This window comes from Trachymyrmex septentrionalis, unplaced genomic scaffold (genome assembly GCF_001594115.1).
Source record: "Trachymyrmex septentrionalis isolate Tsep2-gDNA-1 unplaced genomic scaffold, Tsep1.0 scaffold129, whole genome shotgun sequence".
Classification (NCBI taxonomy): Eukaryota; Metazoa; Arthropoda; class Insecta; order Hymenoptera; family Formicidae; genus Trachymyrmex; species Trachymyrmex septentrionalis.
In genome coordinates this window covers 887183-900032 of record NW_017304428.1, presented here as the reverse complement: position 1 = coordinate 900032, position 12850 = coordinate 887183, and the positions used below count along the sequence as shown (strand labels likewise).

Here is a 12850-nt window from a genome sequence, read left to right as displayed (position 1 = left end):
GCATTAACATTGCTAAGGAGCTGTTGGACTCTGTCCGCGACGACCCAAATTTGCTCCAGAGGGTCATAACTGGTGACGAATCATGGGTTTATGGTTATGACGTGGAAACCAAAGCTCAATCATCCCAATGGAAGCTGCCGCACGAGCCATAAAGCGATAAAGACGGCATCGAAGGAGGAGCTGAACAAGATCACAAAAAATAATTTTTTGAAGTGCTTCGAGGATTGGAAAAAACGTTGGCACAAGTGTATAATATCTGATGGGGATTACTTTGAAGGGGACAAAATAAATATTCATGAATAAATAAATAATTTTTAAAAAAACACAAAATTCGCGATACTTTTTGAACAGATCTCGTATAGAGGAAAGCCTTCTATTATGAGATAGACGCCTAATATAAGATAGCGGCGTTTCTGCTAAACTAATAAACGCTATCTATTGGTTCATAAATTTATTGTTTTTGGATTGAAAACTATTTAGTAAAAAATTCATTATTAGATCATGCCTGTAGTTATTATAAAACAAGATTTTAGAATTTGGATGTCTTCAAGTTTCATTGAGATAAGCATTTAAACCTTGTTTATTATTTAATAAGTAAATATTTGGCAATAAATTCTTCACAATCACTTTTCTAGAACATTGTTTTTTGATTACTTTGAATTTCGATATAATTGACTCGCAGCGCACTACACGAAATGAAGAATACGTAATTTAGACTTATAATGAGTTTTGTAATACCATATATATTTTTGGTTATAACGATGTTTGAATATTTCCGCAACATTGAAAATGACTCGAGCAGAGTTGAAACGTTTGTTTTTATTCTTTGTAATTATTATATGAATTTTATGATTTAATTTAAATTAAAGTTTTTTGCCTACATTATTGGCTATTTGCCCTTTTTTTGCCTATTATAAGTAGAATTTTTGAATCTATTTTTTTATTTTAAATGAGATATTTTTTCACATTCTTTATCTAACTTCTGTGATTTTATATTTTAAATATATTTATTTAGGTTTATTTAGAGTCTATTTAGGGATTATTTAGGCTTATTTAGAATGTCGAAATGCTGCTTACTGAGCGAATGGTTCTTTCTCTTCTTATTCACTATTCATGTTCAACCATTCTACGAGCAAGTCTAAGTTCCGAAATTTAACCAATCAAAGTTTCTCTTCCGCGAAATGAAAGAAAAGACTTTTAAGTGGTTGATTCACTTATGCACTATGCATTATACAAAAATGCTACGGTCTTAACACACATTCTACAATAAATTAGAAATTGACTAATTATAGTTAATTATTTCTCTCATATTCGATTGCGATTGGGCAATTTCTAGCCTTTAACTTTTGATTTATTACTAATGGTTTATTGTATAAGAATGTGCTCTTAATGACTGTAACGATATTAATTATGATTGTGCAAGTTTTGTACATAATAAAAAAGATATGCAATTACGATGTAACTATATTGTTATAGTCGTTAAGAGCTACAAAATAGGATCTTAAATAAGGATAAAATTATTATATATTCAGGAAATATTCTGTATAATCCTGTCAAGTTTCATTGAAATCGACGATAGGATTACTTCTGAGTGGTGTTGGGTGCGCGCACGCGCGCGCGTGTGTATGTGCGTGTGTATGTGTGTGCGTGTGGTGTGTATGAGGTCGTGCTCGTGTGTGCATACATATAAATGCTCCGATATGCAATTATACACACACACGCGCACGCGGGATCAATTCCCTACCACGCTATGTCGTTGGTTCTGTACTACGCTAATTGTAAGAGTATTACAATTACACTATACATTCTGTAACAAAGTATATTTTTTATGAATACAGCAACTAAAAGAATACAACACTTTTTTTTCAATGAGTTTTGGAATGGAACCTACTTACCAAGAGATTAGTTATTACTAGACTGTGGATATTTATATAAAATACTTAACTATATTTTGCATAAACTGCGTATTTACAGATGGCAATCTCAACCTTTTTACTTTACTTTTTAATAACTCTTTAACGAACAACGATCGACTACTAAAATTGTCCGATGATCATGAGTCATGACAATATGAGTCAAGGTAATTTTTTTTTGATAATTTTGTAACGTGTAATGGGTTACTGCTATAATTTTCTGGGTTGTTCGGTATTATGACCTTCATAATATGGAAGGATCAAGGTCATCGGAGGTAAATTGTCTACTTTAATTTTAATATCTTCTTAATAAGCAACAACAGTTGTCTGCTGAAACTATCCGATGGTTACTCAGGATTATGACCTTGATAATATGAGTTAAGGTCATTTTAATTTTTTTTAATAATTTTGTAACGCGTGGTGAGTGACTGCTTTCGAAGGTTATTCGATGTGACTTTTATAAGGTGTGTAAAAGTCAAAGTCATTGGAGGTGAATTGGTTATTTTCGTTTTAATAACTACTCAATAATAAACGAGCGACTATCAAAACTCTTCGATGATCACTCAGAATCATGACTTTGACAATATATACAAGGTGAGTCAGGTATCTGAGGATACTCACATATGTGCCTGCCAAGTTTTCGCAGCAAGTTTTTTTATTTTTTTTCTTTTCAGTTCATAAATGGAGGACAATAAGTTGACTAATAAAATAAAAAGACACCCTATTATTGTCGCTATACACGCGATCTTGAAATCTCCGAATTTTTGAAATTCGCCCGATCATTTGTTCACAAAGTTCGTCGAGAGTTAGAAGCATCTGATGGCAATGGTAGAAAGTATTGCCAAGCGCAAAAAACATAAGGCACGTTCAGACAGAGTTAGAACATCACTTTGTGCAGCAAGTCCAGGACATTATTGATGAAGACCCTTCAAAGTTTATAAGGGCTATATCGAGAGACCTTCAAGTTTCTGAGTGCACAATCTATCGCATTGTCCACGAAGACATCCGGTACAAGTCCTACGAGATGCGCAAAGGTCAGTTTATGTTGGCACAAACTCGAGAACAGCGATTCATCCGGGCACAACGACTTTTAAACAAGTTAAAACATCTTGAAATTCCGGATATACTTTGGTTTTATTCTGACGAAAAAAATTTTGATCAGGATCAAAAAATAAACCGACAAAATGATAGGTGGCTATGTGCGGATCCTTCAGATGTTCCTCATGTTATGCACACAAAGTTTTCGGCAACTGTCATGGTTTTGGGAGTAGTGAACAATGAAGGGCACATCATGCCACCTCTACTTTTTTCCTTAAGGACTTCGTGAATGCTGCTGTTTACATTGAAGTTTTGAAAGCAGTTGTGAAACCCTGGATAGATAACGTATGTGGTGAGAGGCCATACGTTCTAACAGGACTCTGCTCCTTCACACAAAGCCGCAAGATTGGATGTCCGAGAATCTGCATGATCACATAACTCCAAACATGTGGCCACCTAGTTCCCCGGATCTTGATCCTTTGGATTACTACGTATGGGGCGTTGTTGAACGGGAGATCAATAAACATTCCCATAATATGCTTGATTCCCTAAGAGCAGCTATTACCAGAGTAATGACGCATATGGACGAAGATCATTTGATTCGGGCATGCAAATGTTTCCGGCAGAGAATTGAAGCTGTTATTACCGCTGAAGGCGATTTATCGATTAACTGTATAGCTTACGAGTCACTTAGTTTGCTGTAAAAATTTCATTAAAATACAAAGTTTTCTAAGAAATATACAAATTTTAGTTTTAAAGTCAATATGTCCTCAGATACCTGACTCACCCTATATCAAGGTCAACATTGCTGGATTTGAATTCTCTATTTTATTTTTAATAACTTTGTAACGTGTGACTCATTTATTTTGCATATATACTGCATAAATAATGTATATTTTTTGTGCATATATTTTGCATATCTCGATATGTATTCATTAAACAACTTAAAATTGTTAATTCGGTATAAAGATCTTTTATTATTGTTATCTAAATCCAAAAAAATGTTATTGCATAAAAATCCGCTATCTATTTATTACTTGTCTAGTTATTACTTATGGATCTATAAGTAAGAACCAATCGCTCGGTGAATAAGCTGCATTCTGAAACCCATTTAAAAAAATGTGTTGCAACCTTTTAGTTGCTGACTGTACATATTTTGGACATTATATATGACAATATATAATTATATGTGAGATATAATTATACAAGGTGTTTTATAAGAAAAAAAACACCCTATGTGGCCATGTACTCGTATCTGGCGTTCGAAATGAAAGGGTTAGGAGGTAGAATATTATAACTTCTAATCGTTACTTTTTCAAAATTATATATATAATTGGACATCTAGGTAACTTCCCTTGTAAGATTCGTATACAAAAAATCTGAGAAATCTAAAAAATCATAAAATTATATAGAATTCTAAACAAATTCCTGAGATTTACATAAAATTCTAAAAAGTTATATAAAAAATTTTTTATTAGGATTATAACATTTTTTCTCAAAATTTTTTATATAATTTTTTAGAATTTTTATATAAATTTTAGAAGTGTATAATATCCCTTTTTATATTTTATATACAACTTATTTACAGCTTTACACAATTTACATATAACTTATTTTTATATTAAAAGTACGCACTAGCATGTCCAATTTTTAAAATTCTTTTAAATTAATCCACAAGGATTTTATTTATCCACACAGTTTAAAATTCTTTTTAAATTCTTTTTCTTTTGACACACTTTCTGTCATTTTTCTATTAATTTCTAATATTTCTATCATTCTTTATGAAAGGTATTATGGTTTTATATGTAATTAAAGTAATATAAACCTGTGTAAATATACCAAAATAATGTACCAAAATAAACTAACGCGGTCTGATATTTTATATAGGAGTTTACCATGCATGATTTATATTAGGTGAACATTGTTCATATTGATAATGCATGTATGTACATATATACATATAACATTTTAAATTAAAATTTAAAATTTTTATTTATCTACAAATACATGAAAAATACGTTTCTTAAATTATGGTTTTAAAAACGTTTCTATTGGGATGATTTTTATTGATGCTTAATTGTTATAATACGTTTAGGAAATGTATATGAAACCTATATACATATGCTACTTGAGAAATCTTTAATGAATGACAATATATATATTTTCTTTGTATACTAGCATTATAAATTATATTTATATGATCCTTTTATTTTTCAGGAAAGCTACAACGAGACAAGTGAAAAGTCATCAAGTACGTAAATATTTTGCATAAAATATGTATCTTTGATATGATATACTTGCATCTTTTATAGTACGATTATTTTAATTATTATTATAAGAGAAGGGCGGACTTCGGGTCACCAATTTTGAAAAAGCTTATATGTGTTAATAGCACTAGAAAGGTACTTGAATAAAGGGACAGAGATCAACATTCAATTATTTTCGAGAAACATCGGTTTAAAGTTTATAGCGTTTCTTATATGCCGGCCGGATTAGACCGATCGTCGACAAAATCGCGTAGCTCGGACACTAAGCTCTGGACTATTAATGGTCATCCGGGTTCGATTCCTGCCTTATACTTTTTTTTTAATCTAACAAATATTTATTTATTATAATTATATAATAGTATAATGGCTCATTAATTTAAAAATAAGTTAAAAAAAAGAGCTACGAACCAGAAATTTTACGTATAAACAAATTAGTAGATAAGTAAAAATGTCTTTAAATAATTATATTTAAATTTTAATAACATGCCGGTTAACAAACGTTTTAATCACTATCAATGCTTACAAACTATGTTTAAACGAAACATAACATAAAGTTGATCGAAGAAATTAAAAATATATTTCATATTGTATAACTATATAATTGTTGGTATCAATAAATTAAGATGGATCTTCATCTTGTTAATTAAAATGAACAGTAACATATATAAAAAATACATACATTAAAATTTATCAGAACAGTAAAAACTTAGCATATTGTCAATCAATAACAAATGAAAATATATTTTGCAATGTCGAGACATCTAACCGTTGATATCAATAATTAAAAAAAATCTTCGTCTTGTTAGTTAAAATGTACAAAAGAATGTCAGTGTATGATATACATTGGTGTCCAGAATGAAATATAACTTTCATTACAACATAATAGTCATTGAGAGTTCACTTCAAAAAATTATCAAAATATGTATAAGGAACAATAGACATGCGATGAGAGAAAGATCGCCGAAAGATTTTTATTTTGTCTAATAACATCGAAGATAAGAGACATCGATTTTTCTTTCATCTGAATCATAACAAAGATTGTTATCAACATTGCAGCCAAAAAATGTCCAAATTTAGAAAAGGCCCTATTATATTAGGTCAGAAAGTTTCATCTGTTTTTTTGCAAAAAGTATGGTTTTATTTAAAAAATAAAATGAAAAAGTATCTTAATCAAAATATTGTCCATCGTTAGCGGTGACTTTTTCCCATTTTTCGGGCAGTAAGCGAATTCCGCGGCGAAAGAATGACTCATCTTTGGAGGCTATCCACTCAGAGATCCATTTTTCGATGTCTTCATAAGAATTGAAGTGTTCCTCTACAAGTGCGTGTGCCACCGATCGAAACAAGTGATAGTCGGAAGGGACACAGTCTGGTGAATAAGTCGCATGGGGTAGCACTTCCCAGCAAAGTGCTTCTAACATTTCCTTAACAAGTTTTATGACGTGAGGCCGAGCGTTGTCATGAAGCAAAATCACTTTACGCTGTCTCGTTTTATATTCTAGTCGTTTTCTGTGCAGTGCTCGACTCAAACGGATAATTTGTTCTCGGTAGAGATCCCCTATGACTATTTGACCAGATTTCAATAGCTCATGGTATACACTACCTTCTGATTCCACCAAATACAGAGCATTGCCTTCTTTCCGTGGATATTCCGCTTTGGCATCGATGTCGATGATTGGTCAGGATCGCAAATGATTTTTCGGTGTTTGGGGTTATCGAAATAAATCCACTTTTCATCGCCAGTTATAATTCGGTGCAAAAACCACTTTCTTTGTTGCCTAGCAAGCAGAATTTTGCAGATGGTTTTTCGCCTTTCAATGTCTCTTGGCTTCAATACATATGAAACCCATTTTCCTTTCTTGTAGACCTTTCCCAAGCCTTTCAAACGATTGGAACTAACAGATTGAGCACAATTTAATGCTTCTGCAAGTTGTTTTTGCGTTTGACATGGGTCTTCATCCATCAACAAAATTCTTCGTCTTCAAATGCTCTTGGCCGTCCAGAACGCTCTTTGTCTTCCACATCAAAATCACCACTTTTTAAAGCATCGAAACCATTCTCTGCATGTTTTATCGGAAGGAGCACTATCACCATAAACTTTTACAAGCATTCGATGAGCTTCAGCTGCAGTTTTCTTCTATTTGAAGCAAAAGATTAACACTTCGCGCAAATGACGCTTATATTTGGCTCAAATGTCGGCATTTTCAATGCAGTAAAAAACAATGTTATTGATGCAAACGTATACTTTTATGTACTGAATTTTATTGACAGATGATAAAACTAAAAAATTAAGCTTGGTTTAGATATTAGAGTTATCGATAGTTTTAGCTACAGCTACTCGCCACTAAACGGATGGAACTTTCTGATTGACCTATAAATACTTATTTAAAATTAATTTAATTAACAATTGTTTTTTATTTAAAATGTTTTACTTTTAATTTTTTTAAATAATTTCTGTGTTAAAAGTGACATTTTATTTTATATCGGGTAGAACATGTAAAATAATAAGATTGTTAATTGAATGAAAATTATGTTAATAAGTAAATTATTAAATGAAGTTAGAAGTGCAAATTTTAAATAAAAAACATAATAGTTAATTAAATTAATTTTATTTTACATAATAATATTATATAATACATATTTAACATAATAATATAATAAATATCTGCTTTAAAAAAAAGAGTGTAGGAATCGAATCTGTGAGTTGACAGATTGATAATTCAGAGCTTAGTGTCCGAGCTTGTCGAAAATTAGTCTAATGCGATCGATATATAGGAATGTATAAATTATAAATTTTAAATCGGTTTTTCTCGAAAACAGCTGAGTGCCCTATCCTTTTGCTGAAGTACTTTTCTAGTAGAGTATGTTGACATACAGGGTATTTTATAAATGTCAATATTTAAATCTATACACTAAAATAAGTAAAAAACGTATGTCCTACATACCTTAGTTTTCAAATTATGGATGATTAAAGAAAATGTTCAAAGTATTCGCCTCGTGCATCTGTATACTTACGCTACTGCATTCTTAGCGTCCTTATTAAGTTCCGCACTAGTTAAAAAATACTAGGTATTTTTCAAATAGTCTCAAATCCATTTCTTTTCTCATCATCCATGTTGCAAATCATCTACATTGTTTAGTGGCGTTGAATACACAATAGATTTTAAATGGCTCCAATGAAAATCTAATGGCTTGAGATCAGGAGATCGTAGCGGGTCTATAGAGTGGGTCTGCCTATCTATCCATCGGTTTACGAAGACGTTGTTTAGGAATGTTGATGCTTGAAGATAAAAATGAGGCGGAGCACCATCGCGCATGAATCACAAGTTTTGCTTGATAGTAAGGAGCATCATTTTACCGCTTTTAGAACAGTATTTAGAATAGTAACTCGCGAGCATAAGATACTGATTGCCTGAAATTCTGTTCGATTTGTATTGATGGATATTGTTTGTAAACATTAGATAACGTCGAAACGTGCTGTACAGTAACATGTGTTGACGCACGAGACGAATACTTCGAATATTTTCTTTATTCATTCATAACTTGAGAACTAAGGTAAGTAGGATATATGTTTGTATAACATTTTTTACTTATTTTAGTGTATAGATTTGCGTCCTAAAGTATTGACATTCATTTATATACAGGAAACTTCCTGTGTATAAAAGCTTTTTCAAAATTGGTGATCCGAAGGTCCGCGGCCTCTCTTGTTAGGTATATGTATTCATTTAAACAGTATTTGTTCACTATAGGGATTCAGTCTCAATGGGAGGTTTCACTCCAAAAAAATTAACCTAACTTAATCCATTTTTTTAATGTGGGATGGTCCTCGCTTTACGTAGAAAGTTGTAAACCTATATGAAATTTTGCTTCGTGGATTTATAACTTTCCACGTAAAAATAAAAAAAATGGGTTGGATTAGGTCAGTTTTTCTTGGAGTGTGTGGAGTCCCCCCTCCCCCAAGGAGGAAGGGACCCATTGCATCCTAACCATGGAGGATAGAGACTAAGGAGACCGAACTAGCTGAAAAGTGTCAAAATCAAGTTTCTGAATTGGTATTGATGGTGCTCGGTAGGCGGCGTTCGAATCGCAAAATTCTTCTCATACGTTTACGTACACACAACCGAACACACATATAATATAAGAATAGAGACATTATTTTTTGACATCATACTTTGACAGTAACAGGAAGACGCCCAGCAAACGAGAATGGATTAAAATGGATTGAAATTTTTTTCTATCCGAATGCGCGTATTTTAAATAGCGAATACTTTTTTTTAAATTTAATTAGATTTAATTGGATTCAATTAGATTCAATTGGATGCAATTGAATTGAAAAACTGCATTTTCTATTCAAAATTTTAAATTGAACAGTATTCACAATGCACACAGAAAAAGCCAATATTACTTTTAGATTGAAAGGCATAGAGATATGCTCTATGCAATTGCTATAAATGAATAAAAATGCATTCAGGATGAAAAGTGTTCATTTTAACATTCATGAATCCGTATTTCTGAAAATCTGAATTCATTTCAATCCATTCTTGTTTGCTTGACGTAAATTCGCGTAAATTGTCATTAAAACTGTATAAAGAATGGAGCATTCTTCATGTAAAATTGGTATGACCAATTGGTACTACCATGCAAATTGCGAGAACGGTGTCGTAGAATGAAAGCAACATCTTGATCAAATTAATTCAGACGATCACTTTTGACATGTTTTTTGATGGCCTCGTTCATATAAGTTTAGTCTCCTTAGTTTATATCTTCCATGATCCTAACATACACTTTATAACGCGAAGCAAGGTTTACTCGTTCACACAATATCAAAAAAATAGATTAGGTTAGATTAGTTTTTTCAAAGTGGCGCCCTCCAGTAGGGAGAGGAACCCATTACATCCACAACACAAAGTGAGATTTCACAAGAGCTTACAACTTTTGTTATAACAGAAATGAGATCTTATTTTTTTAAATTCCTTTGTTAATATTGGGTTGGAGGAAAATTTTTGCGGATTTTTAAATAGATGACACTAATGTCAGAAAATAGATATCATGTGTCATTCAAATGTCAGTCTGCCGCACATTTTTTGACAAGTCACATTATGCTTGACGTTTGACAGAAATGTTTGTTTTGCGTGTACGGCATCCAAGAAGTAAAATAAAGAGCAAAAATTGCATTTTTGTCATATTTTGCTGTTTTTATTCCTTAAAGGCCATAAAGTGGCGGACATTAAACAAAAGATGTTTTGCCCGCTTCTATTTCGGAAAATTTAACCTATAAGATGCACCATGCTCTGGACGATCAAATGCTGCTGACGAAGACCTGGCTGCAGTGAAGAGTGATCGACGAGTTAACGACTCAAGAGATTGCGGAACGCTTCGGCATTCATCATATAACCGGACTAATTGAAAAAGTTTAGTGTGGTTAAAAAGATAGATGTATGGATGCCGCATGAACTAACCGAAGAGAATATCATGAACCGGATTTTAGTATATGGGTTTCTCCTGAAACAAAATTCTTTAGATCCATTTCTGAAAGGGATCATGATTGCAGACGAGAAATGTTTACAACAATATCAAGCAGCAGAAATTGTGGTGCAGTCTGGGTGAGGTTTCAAAAACGGTAGCGAAACATGATTTGCATCTGCAGAAGGTGATGCTCAGCATTTGATGGGACTACAAAGCGCTGTTCTTTAAGCTGCTCCCGCAGAGCCAAACAATAGATTTGAAGAAGCACTGCGCCCTCGACAAATTGCGCAAGGCATTGTAGGAGAAGCGACTAAAATGGTCGAATAGAAAGCGTGTGGTCTCCTATCATAACAACGCCCGACCACAGACTTCTAGCACGAAAAAAAGATTATAGAGCTTTGGCTGGGAAATGATGCAGCACTTTCCATATTTGCCGAGTGTATGAAGTTAGCTCCCCTTTTTTCGAAAATTGCAATTTTGACAACTGTTCCAGATGTTTTCAATTTGTTCTACATTGTTCCAAAGCGATATTATTTTATTCCAAACGATTCTCCGATAAAACGAAAAAAAACCGATTTTTTTTGCTAGTCCCTCTTTTTTGAAAAATCAAACGATTTCTGCTCGCTACATATAAGGTGTAGTAAAAAGAAATCTATTATTTTTGCATTAAATTGAAGGCTTTATTTAGCATAGTTAGAATGATCCGATTTAGGTCAAATATGCACCGTTTTGTTCGATAACTTGTTGCCATTTTGAAGGTAATTTCATTATGCCTCTCTCATAGAAACCCTCGTCCCTATTGGCAAAAAACTGGGACAGTCGATTTTCACAAGCTTCTCTTGAGGCGAATTTTTCACCAGCAAAATCATTCGCCATAGACAGGAACAGGTGGTAATCACTTGGTGCCAGGTCCGGACTATAAGGTGGATGCATAAGAATCTCGCAACCAAGCTCCCGGAGTTTCTGGCGAGTCACTATCGATGTGTGTGGCCTGGCGTTGTCTTGATGGAACACAATTCCTCTCCTATTGGCCAAAGCTGTTTCTGGGCGATTGCTTCTTTCAGACGGTCCAATTGTTGACAGTACAGGTCCGAATTAAGAGTTTGGCCGTAGGGGAGCAGCTCATAGTAGATGATTCCCTGCCAATCCTACTAAACAGGTTTTTTTGCGTGTGGCACCCATACATCGAGCTTCTTTTTGTATCTAGCCTTATTTAAATGGTTCCAAACGGTTTTTTGTGCAATGTTTAACTCCTGGGCAATCGAAACAGTGCTTACATGACGGTCGGACTCGACGATTTCCATTATTTTATCGACATTTTCGACAATTGGCCTTCCAGAGCGTGGTGCATCTTTGACATCAAAATTACCGGAACGAAATCGACGAAACCAAAATTGCGCGATATTGACTGTTACAGTATCAGGACCATAAACACTATTCACATTTTCAGTCGCCTGGCTTGCGTTTTCGCCTTTATCGAAGAAAAACTGTAAAATATGGCGTATTTTCTCTTTGTTGGTGTCCATCTTTGATGACGCGCTCAAACAATACCGACTCAAGCAATTACAAAACTGTCTGAGAAGTTTTTTTAGTACGAAATCTTATCTTTCTAACGCCATTTGGCGTAACCCGATCGCACTTATACAACGCGAGATACAGATTACTAAAGCCATCTATTGGAAAAATAATAGATTTCTTTTTACTACACCTTATATATATATTTAAGTATACACATATGCACGCACGCATAGCAGAAAATAATAACACAGGCCCATAAAAAAAGTACTCTGTGCTGGGGTGGAGATCCAGCTATTCCTATGTATTTTGACTCGCTGAATACGAATCTGACATCAAAATAGGATCATCTAGGGAAAATTTTCAATCTAGAGTGAAAAAATGGGTCAAAAATGGAGAAAAATGGATCATTTTTTTGCTCTAGATTGAAAGTTTTTCCCTGAATGATCCTGTTTTGATATCAGATTCGTATTTACCGACTCAAAATACATAAGAATAGCTAGGTCTTCACTTCAGAACAGAGTACTTTTTGTTGTGGGCCTGTGTAATTTTTAATTAAATAAGAAAACAATAAGAATCTTATTTAAGATTGTTATGTGAAAACACAATCGTTAAAAATGAGAGAGAAATTAAATGCCTATAACGGACGAA

The 12850-nt window shown here is 33.2% G+C and overlaps 1 protein-coding gene across 1 annotated transcript in view; it reads left to right on the top strand.

Moving 5' to 3' along the window:
- The window catches only part of LOC108756643 (prothrombin-like), a 44191-nt gene that overhangs the window by 20081 nt on the left and 11260 nt on the right, over positions 1-12850 (top strand). Inside the window, exon 3 of the mRNA XM_018500619.1 lies at positions 5169-5202. Coding sequence (XP_018356121.1) covers positions 5169-5202 — 34 coding nt within the window. The remainder of the gene's footprint in view (positions 1-5168; positions 5203-12850) is intronic.